Below are 15362 nucleotides of genomic sequence, written 5' to 3'. Positions count from 1 at the left end.
GTTTAGTTTATAATAATGGGTTTGGTTAATAATAATGGGTTTAGTTTATAATAATGGGTTTGGTTAATAATAATGAGTTTAGTTTATAATAATGGGTTTGGTTAATAATAATGGGTTTAGTTTATAATAATGGATTTAGTTAATAATAATGGGTTTAGTTTATAATAATGGGTTTGGTTAGCTTTCTTGGCTCGCAGGGTGAAGCTCAGGTCCAGTGAGTATTTACCCATGGGGGTTCCCACACCATAGGCCTTGGAGTCAATGAGACCGCCGATTTGCGTGAGGTTGCAGTTCCGCTGTGTGACGAACTCGATGGTGGTGGACTCCATGAGGAAGGCGTAGTCAGACGTGAGCACACGCTGGATACCTTCTTCCACGCTCTTCACCATCACAGTCTGCCTCCTGCTGTTCATATATTCCCACATCTTATCGTATGTGGAGATCTTTGTCTTCTGCAGGGGACAACACATGTTATCTCATTCGTTTTCTGGACACAGTTATTTTTATATATAACAACACGGTTATAAAAGTAGAGCTATTTTAGTGACATGCTTCTTTAGGTCACTGATGTTTTGCTCGCATTCATGGTTCTGTCTCTGAATGCACAGGAGTCTTCTCAGGAGCTTTTCCATAACTAAAGATGAAATATGTGAAATATCTGCTCACAATACAGTGAAGAACATGAAAGCCCTGTTCTTGGACTTAGCTGTGGTACCTTGAAGAAGGCCATGGTAGCGCCATCCTCCACCACTCCATAGGGGATCTTCGTCTGCTTGGCCAGGTCATCGGCTGAGTCGATGGGTGAGTCCATCCTCTCCACGGTGAGGAAGGCAGCCAGGTTTGCCGTGTAGGAAGAGATGATGATCAGGGTGAAGAACCACCAGATGCCTCCAACTATCCTAGTGGACAGAGCCTTGGGCATCAATTCAGAACCTGTGGGAAGAGGGGCACAGTGGAGAGGCAAGGCTAGGAGAGCGGAATGCGAGGGGTTAATCAAGGGCCAGTCAGGGTTAATTAAGGGTTAATTAAGGGGAAGAACAAGGTTAAGAGCAGGAGAGAGAAGTTCCCCTGGTGGGCTCCATCCTTACTTACCTCCTAGATAATAAACCATTCAGTGCTTAACATCAGTGACTCCCTGTAGATGTGCTCAAGGTGAGCTGTACTACACTTTTCAGTGTTTTCCATGATTCAGCACACCTTGTTAATTAGTGTGAATTAGCTGATGAGCTCAGTCTGGTGTGTTATAGAATAGGGAAACACAAAACTCTAAACACCCAAAAGCCCAGTACAGCTATAGTCTAGGAGCAGGATTAGGGAACACCATTCATCCTATATTATATTGATCAGTCTAATTTATGCTTCTGGAGAAAAGTTTCAGCCTACAGTTTATTCAGTATGCCAGAAGACATTTTTACAGTTTTGATGTTTCGATTTGACACTTTTGAAGGCTACCAGTATGTCACACACTGAAGAAATTGTGTTGCAGGGATTATCTGTTACAGAGCTATTAACTGGTTGACAATATATATTTTTCATATATATAAAACATGAAAATTGTGTACTACTATTTTTACCCATTATTTGGCATATACACACTGCTACCATTGTCACAAGAATGTAGAGACACAGCCTTAATATTCGACATTTCCCGTTATCTGACTGATGTGAAGATGGCATGTACTTTTGCCAAACTACAAATACCTAAACATGTGCAACAAACCAACACCAGACACTTAACATTTTTCTTCCAAAGCTGAATTAGACTTTCCAAAATACACCCATTGTCTACTTTATTAGGAACACCATGTTAACACTGGGCATAATGATACCCCATCTGAACAGCCTCAGTTCCTAATGGCGCGGATACTACAAGGTGTTTGAGACACTCCTTTGAGGCTGTGGTCCATGTTAATGTGATTGTAATCGCTACACATTGATCAGAGGTACGTTGTACACCACAAATCTTCCTAGCGCTGTTGGATTCAGATCCTGGAGGGGTGGGGGAAGGGTTCGGGGCAGTGAAGTTCAGAGAACTCATCCATGCGAAAATAGAGCCATTTTTAAACGACTTGTGCTTTGTGTCGTGGTGCGGTGTCGCGCTGGGAGTACCCATTATTGGATGGATAAACAGTGGTCATAAAGGGATGCACATGGTTAGCAATGATACTAAGAAAGGATGTAGCATTTAAACGATGTTTGATTGGTATTCAAGGACCCAACGTGTGGCAAGAAAAGATTCCCCATTATACCTGACAGGAGTGGAACCCAGTGTGGTCTTCCGCTGTTTTAGCCCACCTGCCTCAAGGATCGACAGGTTTCTCCTCAAAACAGTCGGGAAGAATAGTTATTTGAGTTATTTGAGTTATTTGAGTTGCTGTAGCCTTCCTGTCATCTCAAATCTGGGCATTCCCCTTTGACCTCGCTTATTAACAAGGTGTCTCTGCCCACAGAGCTGCCTCTCACTAGATGTTTTTTGGTGTTTTTACCATTCTGTGTAACCTTTAGATATGGAGCCTGAGATGGTTTCTAAAACACTTAAACCGGCCCATTTGGCACCAACAAACACTGCATGGCCATTGTATGATTGGCTGATTAAATATTTCCTTAATGAGCAGGTGTACAGATGTTCCTAATAAAATAGCCAGTGAATGTAGAATATAATAGAAAAGAATAGAATGAGTTTTCAGTTCTTTCTTTCACCAAACTGGTAACCTGGTTGAGTCTTACTATCATGTACCCAAGGTAACGTCAAACCCCATCACTGTTTCCCACAGACATCTATGGTGCAAACCACAGAGGTGAAGGGACTCGGTCTGTAGTGCCTGCGGTGCAGTGTCTATAGTCCCTGTTATGTTACACACCAGTGTTGTAGAGAGTTCCTGTGACAGGCAGCTGTATGTAGCATCATGGTAGGACAGATACTATCACAATCTGAATTCTAGTCATCAGTGTGTGAGGGGAATTCTGATATTGCTTTTTCTCATTTCAGAAAGATTTGTCATCATTTGTTAAGAAATTACAATCTCCTTTTATGTCTGAAATATACCAATCAATGGTATATTTTGAAGATTTATACATATATGTATTTTAAGTACAGTAATGCTTGATATAATGGGTATCCTATGTAATGTAAAGATAATAAAGCCTATTTAATGTAAATAATGGGTCTCTGTTGGTGCAGATCATCAGTGTACTTCACTACAGTGCTGAAAAGCTCCAAAACACCTGGTTCAACCTGCCAAACTGCTGAACTGAACTTTTGTGTTAGTGCAGGGAAACCGTCAGTGGACCAGTGGTGCACCAGTGATGAAAGCACTCTAATGCTCCTCTCTCTGAAGCATGAACTGGTATTCAGTGTAACATGTTAAATAGTAGGAGTGATATTCCTCTGTGAGTGAAAAATTGCTGTGATAAATGTACATATAGAATGAGTCCCTTCAGGCCTGCAGTAACAACTCTGAAACAGAAGGGGGCACCAGAGATGCCAGGTGGGCCAGAGGGAGGCAGAAGAACAGGGCACCAGTCTGAAGCGTATACCTTGTTGCATGAGAGCTCCAACTCCAAACCAGAAACTATTTAGCAGAGTGAAGTTATTTTCCACCATGTCAGACTCTGGGTTACAGGGGTGGGGGTTATACCACTCATACGGACTGAACCTGATACAGAGAGAAAGAGGTGCAGAAAGGTTAGACAAAGAGAACAAATGCACGCACACACACACACACACACACACACACACACACACACACACACACACACACACACACACACACACACAAACATGCTCAGATCCAAATCTATAATAAAAATGCAAATGATAACATGCAGAGATTTCTGCTCTATAAGTAGAACTTACCCATCATGCCCCAACAGAATAAAATACTATTTTATGCATATTCTGTACCAACTTAGGTGACAGTTGTGGCTTTTTGTTTTAAATATCATATTGCCAGTAACACTGAGAGTCAAACACCAGTAACCACAATATGTCTGAGGGCCTTAGACATGAGAGACGCCCGAAAAGCCTTGAGGTTAACACACCCGCTCAACAACCTCTTACTTCATGTATATGCAAAGACACCTATTTACACAAACATTATATGCTTGTTTATACAAACATTGTGTGCTAGGTGTTATTGATCTCTACAGCAAAGCCATAAAGAAAGAGAAGGATGTGTCTGTGTTATTACTGGCTCGATCAGGGTAATAAAAGATCTAAACTCTTTCCTGTACTACAGAGCTCATTCTGTAATTAAAAGACTGGTGTAAAAGAGATGTGCATATATTACAGGGTGGTAACAGAAGCAGAAAGGGAGGAGAAATCGTAGTGTAAATTAAAGAGAGATGCAGACCAGCCACAGGGCTTGGGGAGAGAGTGTTGGGAGGAAAAGAAATTCAAGAGCAAACACGAGCAGAAAATAAATAAGCTTCCACAAGAATTCAGTCCTGGAGAAGTGCAGTGAATAGCTCTCTACTCGGTCAGTGTGACAAACTTATATAAGAAATATATCTGTATATATAACAAATATACCTAAAGATGACCAGTAAAACTAGGTCATCCCTGAGCTCATTTGCATGTACTTGTACATGTGTTCTTCTGCTGAGACCGACAAAATGGAGAAACTCCAGAGAGTTCAGCGACCTTGCCATGACGCTGCGAATTTTGTCATGACAACGTCGGAGCTTAGCATCTTTATAGCACAGCAATTGTATTTATTTTTTTTACACACTAACATGTTACCTGGCTATGACAAACAGCACACAACTGACACCCAAGCAAGCCAGCAGAATATACATCCAGATATCGGGGGAGAGCGGGTTGAGGAAGGAGAAGACGCCGGGGTTGGTGCCGTTGGGCTTCCGGTACAGGATACTGATGCCCAGAGTCATGAACGGCTTGGAAAAGTCAATCACCTTCTCCCTCAGATACGTAATAGCCAAGGGAGCCACAGCCAGGTCTGCTTTCTGCCAATCACACAGCAGTAAAGAGACAGTTATGATCTGAGAGTCTATCAGTTCAAAACAGCGCAAATTAAATCTTTAGGATTCTACCCATTTATTATGTACTATTGAAATTAGGTTACAGGTGTTTTTAAATAAAATGTGTGAATTCCTAAAATGTTTAGACATTCTGAGCTTTTATAGTTTACTGGTAAAAGCACAAAAACCTGGTGCATAATAAAAAAAAAAAGGGGACATGTCCCCAGACAACTGACCTGTGGACATCAGTGCCAACTAACCTGTGGACACCAGTACCAACTGACCTGTGGACATCGGTGACAACTGACCTGTGGGCAGAGGTGCCAACTGACCTGTGGACACCAGTGCCAACTGATGTGGACAGAGGTGCCAACTGACCTGTGGGCACTGGTGCCAACTGACATGTGGGCAGAGGTGCCAACTGACCTGTGGACACCAGTGCCAACTGATGTGGACAGAGGTGCCAACTGACCTGTGGGCACTGGTGCCAACTGACATGTGGGCAGAGGTGCCAACTGACATGTGGGCAGAGGTGCCAACTGACCTGTGGGCACTGGTGCCAAATGAATTCTTTGTTTTAAGAGATCTCTGTACACCTGTGGCATTTATACAACTATAAGTTTAAACATTAATTAATTTATTTAACTTGAACACATGAACTGGTGTAGTATATTCAATAGAACTTTATTCCCCCTTCATCAATACACTACACACTGTTTATCAAGATTTCAAAGCCTACAGTAAGTGTGCAATGATGTCACCTTTATTATGAATCATTTAACTAACTCATTGAGATCAAAATGGAATGTGCTGTACTGGTTATCAGTCAACTAATCACACATCTACTCTAAAGATTATATTACCAATTCCTGTGTGGTCCCACACCAGTGCTGAGTGGATGCCTGCTCTTAAACAAGGCCATGCTCTGACTACAGCGTCTGTTAATAAGATCTCTGGAGAAAACTGTTACAAAGCTCTGCTTTCTCTCATCTGTCATTAGCAGAGCTTGCACTATTACTTGTGTGGGCCAAAAATGAACATCACATTGTGATTTTAACACGTCCATGCAGATGTTATTTGCCTAGAAGTCATACTTCACAGGTAATTGTTTTGTATTCCATTTTCCCTATTAACAAACCAGCTAGCATTAACAAACTAACTAGCATTAAATAACTGGCTAACTAACCACTCACAAGTGCAGTGGCACCTCAGTGGTTAAGATACTTGTCTAGTAATCAGAAGGTTACCAGTTCAAGTCCCACCACTGCCAAGTTGCCACTGTTGGGCTCCTGAGCAAGACCCTTAACCCTCAATTGCTGAAGTTGTGTGAATTATAAGTTGCTTTGGATAAAAGTGTCATATGATGACTACCAGCGCTGAAGGATGAGATAGGCACTTGCCTCCTCTGAGGACTGTAATGCCACACAGCAACTTCTGCCCATCCTGTGACTACAGTTGGCTCATGTCACTGTGATTGGTAATGCCATTCCTTACACCCAGTGTGTAACCATACTTTTGTTCCCTTGGACTCTTTGCCTCAGATAGCTGTGGTATCATAGGGGCTCAAACATTAGGCAAGTACTTTTCCGTTCCTGTTACTCCGGAGCCTTTTAGCTGGAATCTTGAAAACGATCTTTGACAGAAGCTTTCTGTGTTCGGGCTTTTATTCTGCTTACACAGTGTTTTATAAAACAGCTGATGGTCTTTTCAACAGGCTCTCCATGTTGCAAAGGTATTTGTTCCTTCCTATTTTAAATGCAGAAACTTTATTGTTGAAGTAAAGTGGAAATTATTCCTAAATTGTGTGTAAAATACATGCATGTGCCGAATATATACTGTCAGGTCTGTGTGTCATTGATATGAAATAAAGAAGATAAATCTGCTATATATGAAACATTTCCATGTGATTTCATAGATGCCAGTATCTCCACTTTTGCATTTCCAACACGAAAAGAGGAGTTATGCTGACACTGTTTACGGCATAGCGTCCCTACAGATATCAGGCAGGCCAAGCGCAGCGCTTGTGACGTGGACCTGAGACGAGGACTCACGTGGTCCATGAGTTCCCGGACCATGCCGTTCCACTCTCCCGTGCTTTCTTCCAGTGCTCCGTACCGCCCATCCTCCACCAGCTGGATCTCGTACCGGAATCCCAGGATGGAAGCGAGCTCACGCAGCAGATCCACACAGTAGCCCTCGAACCGCTCATTACCACACAGAGGCTTGTCGGACTTCTTGAACATCACGTAGGGTTCTTCCTATGTCCAGGAGAGAGAACACTAAAAGCCTGAATACAAAATGAGCTGGTGAGAAAAGATCAGAATTGCTTCATAAAGGGGACAATGGTGTTAGACCTGCAAACAGTTAATCTACCAACCATCTCCAGTATGGGTATGGGTAGCTGGTTGTATGGGTAGCTGGTTGTATGGGTAGCTGGTTGTATGGGTGGCTGGTTGTATGGGTAGCTGGTTGTATGAGTAGCTGGTTGTATGGGTAGCTGGTTGTATGAGTAGCTGGTTGTATGAGTAGCTGGTTGTATGGGTAGCTGGTTGTATGGGTAGCTGGTGGTATGGGTAGCTGATTGTATGGGTAGCTGGTTGTATGAGTAGCTGGTTGTATGGGTAGCTGGTTGTATGAGTAGCTGGTTGTATGGGTAGCTGGTTGTATGAGTAGCTGGTGGTATGGGTAGCTGGTGGTATGCGTAGCTGGTTGTATGGGTAGCTAGTTGTATGGACATGGGTTGCTGGTCCAAATGACTGAATTTATCAGATGATTTAATAGACATATAACACTGAACTGTAATCATTACACAAAATACAACGCACTGAGGATTAAAACACAATAAAGCTTATTTCCATTGTTGTCAAGATCAGATCAGACCACAAAAACAGTAATACAAAACTGTTTACATGTTCTCTCTGATAGTCTACACTTTAAATGTTCTTTCTAGTAGACTACACTTTATCTCTATAGGACAATTATTTGATAGCAAAGATGCAGAATAAAAATGTATTGTTACCCAGTTTGGTTTTAAATCTAAATGAAATAAAAGTGGTGGAGCCTCCTCTTGAAAAATAAATGTGACCACCACTAACCAAATAAGTGTGACCACTGCAAACCAAATAAGTGTGACCACCGTTAACTAAATAAGTGTGACCATCTCTAACCAAATAAGTGTGACTACCGCTAACCAAATAAGTGTGACCACGTCTAACCAAATTGTTAAAATACTTTACAACAGTTGTTTCTAACAATATTCTAAGTATGCAACATCTTAATAAATGTAAAACTACTTTCCACAAGTAGCCTGTTTTCAGAAATGGGTGGATTCTAAATGTATAAATGGATGAAGTTTTAAAACAAACTTTAGTAGTTTGTTTAATTTTTTAAAAGCTTTTTAAATTTCTATTCCTGTGATAAACTACTAAGTAGTAGGCTTTTAAAACCACACCTTTCACCTGATGAATGTTCATCTAATTCACACCTTAGACAGATTACACTACTGACATCCCCCACGTATACACTTAACCCAAATTACTTAAATACATTTATCTAGATGCCATCTGCTTACAGTTTAAAGTTTGACGGTAAGCACATTTTCAACAACTGTTTTATGCTTATGACACTAAAAGAGCAGAATCATCAGGATATAAACAAATATATGCACATGCTGATTTTAAATAATTGATATGAAATAAAAGAAAAGGTGTCCTAGTATACCCTTTTGTGCTACCCCAGAGCTGAGCATTCTTGGCTCAAAAAGGGTCCTAATTACATTTACATTCACATTTACATTTACGGCATTTAGCAGACATCAACTACTTGTTGTTAATTACATCAACCACTTGTATACATTTTGGCAATTGTGACTGAATCATAGAATCGACTATGTTGAGTATGTTGATTTATATGTGTTTACCAGAATAGTGGCAACCCTCAGAGATTTGGTGGATAAGGAGTTTGTAACATTGGTCACTTTACTCTTGTGATGGTCTGTCATGTTTAAACCACTCGGAGGATCCCATGTTCCAATCTGTCAATTAAAATAATAATGGGAAACATGTCTGATACATGTGAACATAATACATACAAACATACATTAACTTAAAAAACTTGCACGTGTTCAAACATGCAAACACACACATAAAGAAACTTGCATGTGTTCAAGCATGCAAACACACACAGAAAGAAACTTGCACATGTTCAAACATGCAAACACACACAGAAATAAACTTGCACGTGTTCAAATATGCAAACACACACAGAAAGAAACTTGCACGTGTTCAAGCATGCAAACACACACAGAAAGAAACTTGTACGTGTTCAAGCATGCAAATACACACAGAAATAAACTTGTATGTGTTCAAGCATGCAAATACACACAGAAAGAAACTTGTGTGTTCAAGCATGCAAATACACACAGAAAGAAACTTGTATGTGTTCAAGCATGCAAATACACACAGAAAGAAACTTGTATGTGTTCAAGCATGCAAACACACACAGAAAGAAACTTGTATGTGTTCAAACACGCAAACACACACAGAAATAAACTTGCACGTGTTCAAATATGCAAACACACACAGAAAGAAACTTGCACGTGTTCAAGCATGCAAACACACACAGAAAGAAACTTGCACATGTTCAAACATGCAAACACACACAGAAATAAACTTGCACGTGTTCAAATATGCAAACACACACAGAAAGAAACTTGCACATGTTCAAGCATGCAAACACACACAGAAAGAAACTTGCACGTGTTCAAGCATGCAAACACACAGAAAGAAACTTGCATGTGTTCAAGCATCAAACACACACACAGATTACCTTCCCCAGGCCATCCTCATTTAGGCTTATCACATCAAGATCAAAATCTGTTCTTAAGCCATTGGTTTTGTTGAAGAGGACCCGTCCTGTCAGACCGTCCCAGGAAGCCTTTGAAAAAGACCAGAGTGAAATGCTTCATTACATATTCTAACACCCTATAAATACACGATTTGGAGAATATTATGGTATGCACATCCCTGTTCTGTTCTGTGATGATAAGAAGTGTGATCAAAAACCACACGCTGCTGTATACCACGCTGGCATCTTAACACAGCACCACAGCACCACACTACAAAGAGACTATCGGATTCATCATTGTGAAGTCTGTTTCTGAAGTCTGACTTCAAAGCTTTCTGAGAGCCGCACAAAAAGAGAGAGAGAGAGAGAGAGAGAGAGAGAGAGAGAGAGAGAGAGACTGAGGTGCAAGAGATTACAAAAGATAGGAAGAATGGCTACAACACACTCATTTCTTTATTTCAAAAATGACCTATGATACCACCTCAAGGTCAGTAGCAGAAGCCCAGAAGATACAACGAGAAAAAAGGTTGTTGTGTATAAATATGACATCTACACAAGAGAGAGACATGTTTACAAATACAAAAAAAACCTAAAGACCCAAAGACAATGGCAAAGAGACAAGACCCATGGACAAATGCTTACTGTGTTATATAATAATGTTATATAATACTCAAATACTGTGTTAATAACTGTAAGATAATGGGAAAATGCTTTTAAAAAATCATCAACGGTGATAATAAATCTCAAAGGAAAATGCTTAGTAACAAACGAGTAACAAAAGTTAGTTTTGCAGCTTTATTAAGTTTATTAAGTCTCTGTTTTCACAAATTGAGTTGTAGAATCTGTGAAGTTACAGACAGGTACAGGGGATCTGGCATCCCCATTCCACTGTAGAGATGCAATTTACATTTACAGGATTTGGCAGATACTCTTTTTTTTATCCAGATACTCTTGTCTAGATACTCATGTCAAGAGTGACAGATATGTTGTCAGCTGGACAGTTCAGTGGTCCCTGGGAATTTAACCTATGACCTTCATGTCAAATCCTAATTTTTAATAAATAAATGAATGAATAATTGAACTAATTGATGAATGATAATTGCTTTTGTATTATGACGTATGTCACTTTTGTCATTATGTATGATCCAGCATAATTAAAATATAATAGACTACATGCATATTCATTTAGGATGAAAAAAGGATGAAGTATCCAAATGTCTCTAGAATGGTTTGTTTTAAGCCCTGTCACAGGAAATGAAAAATTACCTACAAAATCTAGTATTGCCCTCCAAAGGTATCTTGGTCAAGAGGAATACCATGTTGTATTACCACTGAAGCACTGTGTTTGTGTGTGTGTGTGCGTGTTTGTGTGTGTGTGTGTGTGTGCGTGTGTATGTGTGTGTGTGTGTGCGTGTGTGTGTGTGTATGTGTGTGTGTGTGTGTGTGTGTGCGTGTGTGTTTGTGTGTGTGTGCGTGTGTGTGTGTGCGTGTGTGCGTGTGTATGTGTGTGCGTGCGTGTGTGTGCGTGTGTGTGTGTGTGTGTGTGTGTGTGTATACCTCTTTAATAACACTCATAAACCTTCCTCCAAAGCGCCATGGTTTGTGTCGGTTGCACTGCAGAGAGCTGACAGTGATCTGCTGTGTCCGCTGCACTGCTACAGCAACAACATGAACCGCGTCATACATCAGAGCTGCATCTGTCTGTGGACACACACACACACACACACACACGCACACACACACATACACATGCACACACACTCACACACACATACATGCACACATACACGCACACACACACATACATTCACAAGTATGCATGAGCCACACATTCACACACACAGCATGCACACTCACACACACACACACACACACACACACACAACACACACACACACACACACACACATACAAACATGCACACACACACACACACACACACACACACACACACACACACACACACCAAGGGAAAGATACATAAAATGTATCTATGTATCATAAAATGACACTAAAATTATATTTAGCATAATACATTTTAAAAAACTTATAATCAATGTTCTGTACAAAACACCAATAATTCTTTACACCACTCTGATCTACTACAAGTCTTTATATCCTGTTTTTATCTCCTGAGTCAGACCCGGTGTACATACAGGCTTTGCCAAACACCAAACGGACCTGAAATAACTCTGCCCCCCTAATTAAGGGAGAGGCTGGATAATACAAACTAAAGATGCAGGATCCATCACTGCTGATGTTTGACAGGTGAGAATTAGTCTGCTCAGGGTCTTACACACTGGCATTCAGACCATTTGTTAGAAGAGTGGGACAGATAGCCAAACTGGGACAGATAGCCAAACTGCTGGATATAGTTAGGAGTACAACAAAATACACGAGTCAAAATGACAAAGCTTACATTTTTTAATGTTTTTTTGATCTTTACAAAGCCACACTTCATTTTGTAACTAGTTTATAGACAAAAATGATGCAGCCTTAGATGAGAAAGAGAGAAAGTGCATGTGTGTGAGACAGAGGAAGAGAGAGAAACTGTGAGACAAAGGCCATCAGTTAGGATAGACGGATTTTAAGCTAGATGGGTGTTCAGACAGATGGGTGTTCAGACAGATAAGTGTTTAGTCAGATGGGTGTTCAGTCAGATGGTGTTCAGACAGGTGTTTAGTCAGATGGGTGTTTAGTCAGATGGGTGTTTAGTTATATGGCTGTTCAGTCAGATGGTGTTGAGACAGATGAGTGTTTAGTCAGATGGGTGTTCAGTCAGATGGTGTTCAGACAGGTGTTTAGTCAGATGGGTGTTTAGTTAGATGGCTGTTCAGTCAGATGGTGTTGAGACAGGCATTTTGTCAGATGGGTGTTTAGTCAGTTGGATGTTCAGACAGATGGGTGTTTAGTTAGATGGGTGTTCAGTCAGATGGTGTTGAGACAGGCATTTTGTCAGATGGGTGTTTAGTCAGTTGGATGTTCAGACAGATGGGTGTTTAGTTAGATGGGTGTTCAGTCAGATGGTGTTCAGACAGATGTTTAGTCAGATTGGTGTTCAGTCAGATGGTGTTCAGACAGATGTTTAGTCAGATGGGTGTTCAGTCAGATGGTGTTCAGACTGGCATTTTGTCAGACAGGTGTTTAGTCAGATGGGTGTTCAGACAGATGGGTGTTCAGTCATATGGTGTTCAGACAGGTGTTTAGTCAGATGGGTGTTCAGTCAGATGGTGTTCAGACAGATGGGTGTTTAGTTAATTGGGTGTTCAGTCAGATGGTGTTCAGACAGGTTTTTAGTTAGATGGATGTTCAGTCAGATGGTGTTCAGACAGGTTTTTAGTTAGATGGATGTTCAGTCAGATGGTGTTCAGACAGGTGTTTAGAAAGATGGGGTATTTTGTCTATCAGCCTTTGGCACCTGGCTAGTTATCTTTATTCTCAAGGCACAAACAGTTAATATACCGACAGTCTGAGGCCACTTCTAATTACACATACACTCGCATGTGCATGCACCCATGGAAACAGAGAGCAATTACATTACAGTTATTACAGCAATTTAGCTGAGAACATTTTTGACTAAGCATTATGTGAAACATGAATTATGCAGCGTATCATGGAGTGTATTAGGGAGTGCAATCATGGCATGCATCTACAGTCAGAGCAGAAAGGACAGTGTGTGCTTGTCCTAGAACGTGAGCTTGAACAGTTGGAAATCAGGAGACCAATAAAGCTTGCTCCTCAACGACTGGTCAAGGAGTGTGTGCGCGTGCCATTCCCAGTGCAACATGTGCCATTCCCAGTGGAGGGTGATGGAAGCACTTGCACTGACTCCTTCAGACAGAACTTCCATTGGCATTGTGCTAATTAAACCAGCAGTAATACTTAGATGGCGGTAGGATTGCATTTGTTTCTCTCAGCATGCTTCAGCTGTCTGTCCACTGACAGACCGAGCTCCATCTGTACTCTACACAGAACCAGGCACTGATGCCTCTAATATCAGGAATGTAATGGCTGCCTTAGCAGTTTGCTTGCTTTGACTTAATTACATAATTACTAATGAATTTAGTCATTGAAAGAAGTATCTATTTCAAAATATTATGTGGTCAAAGTTACAGTGAAATAGAGTGAAAGATTTCTGGAGAAACAGGATGTTGGAACAGAGTTCCTGTAAGCGAAGTGCAAAGTGCTTCCTAGGCACATCAGGAGCTGCTTGGAAAATTACAACTGTGACATCCAGTGGTGCAGTGCAAAATCAGGCCAGGGTGGAGGCCTTTTTTCAAAAATATTTATATCATTTTTAAAATTACGACCCCCTCCTGGGGGCCTCTCTCTTATCCCACCCCCCACAGTACATGCCCTGAGTGCCCCTAGCTCATGCCAGCAGGCACATCTAGCACAAGCTATCATGCCATGTTTAAAGTGGGCACAGCCAGCACCAACTTTAATGCCACGTTTGAAGTCACTTTTGTCACTAAAGGCATTTATTTTACCCAGTGCACACCACAGTCACGTGACGTATGACTGATTTATGGCACACACCAGTCACGTGACGTATGACTGATTTAAGCCACACACCACAGTCACATGACTGATTTACGATACACACCACAGTCACATGACATATGACCGATTTTCGCCACACACCACAGTCACGTGATCTAAGACCGATTTAAGCTGCACGCCACAGTTACGTGACATATGACTGATTCACACCACAGTCACGTGACATATGACTGACTTAGGCCACACACCACAGTCACGTGACGTCTGACTGATTTACACCACACATCTGGCTTGTTTTTCTGTTTGTTTATATCTTCTTTGCAATGTCTCAGCCCTTGGTCCTGTACCTTAGAGGAGGCAGAACAATGTGTCTACACTGTACTGGATTTGACCCAGGATCAAACAAACATGGCCTCACTATTTCATTCTCACCTCATTTATGTCTGCTTCTGTAAATACTACAGAACTCTCCATCACTGCACACTGTCAACCCCCCCCCCCCCCCCCCAACCGAGGCAGCCAATGAGAGCAGTGGATGAAAGCTGGCATATGTCACCTCCCCATCTTCAGAATGATCACGCCCCCTTTCAGTCAAGAACTCACGTTGCAAAAGTACCAGTGCCAAATTGCAAAAGTAGCACTGTGTCTATCTGCTGTGTCCAACTACAACAAAAGCATTTTACTTTCACAAAAAGCAAAGGACATTAAACAAGGAAATCTGTGGATTCAGACCATCTGCAGGGAAGATAAACCCAGTAAACACTGGGACACGGACAGTCAACACATGTCATGTCTGCACTAGTTAGCTCGCTAAACCTGCATGTGCTGTAGCTAATTAGTTTACAACAGGCATGTCCAGGTCTGGCTCTGGAGGGCCAGAGTCCAGCAAAGTTTAGCAATTGCTCTGCTCAGACACACCTACTAAACCTGAGGACTGATCGATAAGCACAAAACAATGACCTTCAGAATGGAGAAGATGACGGGGCAGAACATACTGTACAAAAGCTGAATGAAGCTTTTTTCTCTTCTGTTTA

The 15362-nt window shown here is 41.3% G+C and overlaps 1 protein-coding gene across 2 annotated transcripts in view; it reads right to left on the bottom strand.

Annotated features, from left to right (window-relative positions):
- LOC113587785 (glutamate receptor ionotropic, kainate 2) overlaps positions 1 to 15362 on the bottom strand; it is a 51562-nt gene that overhangs the window by 9259 nt on the left and 26941 nt on the right. The window contains exons 7-14 of one of the 2 annotated variants that reach the window (XM_035528105.2): positions 11383 to 11526; positions 9808 to 9915; positions 8900 to 9013; positions 7032 to 7238; positions 4742 to 4965; positions 3538 to 3656; positions 716 to 933; positions 227 to 452 (exon numbers count right to left, since the gene is read on the bottom strand). In XM_035528105.2, coding sequence (XP_035383998.1) covers positions 227 to 452; positions 716 to 933; positions 3538 to 3656; positions 4742 to 4965; positions 7032 to 7238; positions 8900 to 9013; positions 9808 to 9915; positions 11383 to 11526 — 1360 coding nt within the window. Of the gene's footprint in view, positions 1 to 226; positions 453 to 715; positions 934 to 3537; positions 3657 to 4741; positions 4966 to 7031; positions 7239 to 8899; positions 9014 to 9807; positions 9916 to 11382; positions 11527 to 15362 lie in introns of those variants that run through there. The other variant, XM_035528106.2, reaches the window with a different exon arrangement.

This window comes from Electrophorus electricus, chromosome 11 (genome assembly GCF_041902795.1).
Source record: "Electrophorus electricus isolate QZ-2024a chromosome 11, ASM4190279v1, whole genome shotgun sequence".
Lineage (NCBI taxonomy): Eukaryota > Metazoa > Chordata > Actinopteri > Gymnotiformes > Gymnotidae > Electrophorus > Electrophorus electricus.
This window is presented reverse-complemented; position numbering and strand designations above follow the sequence as displayed.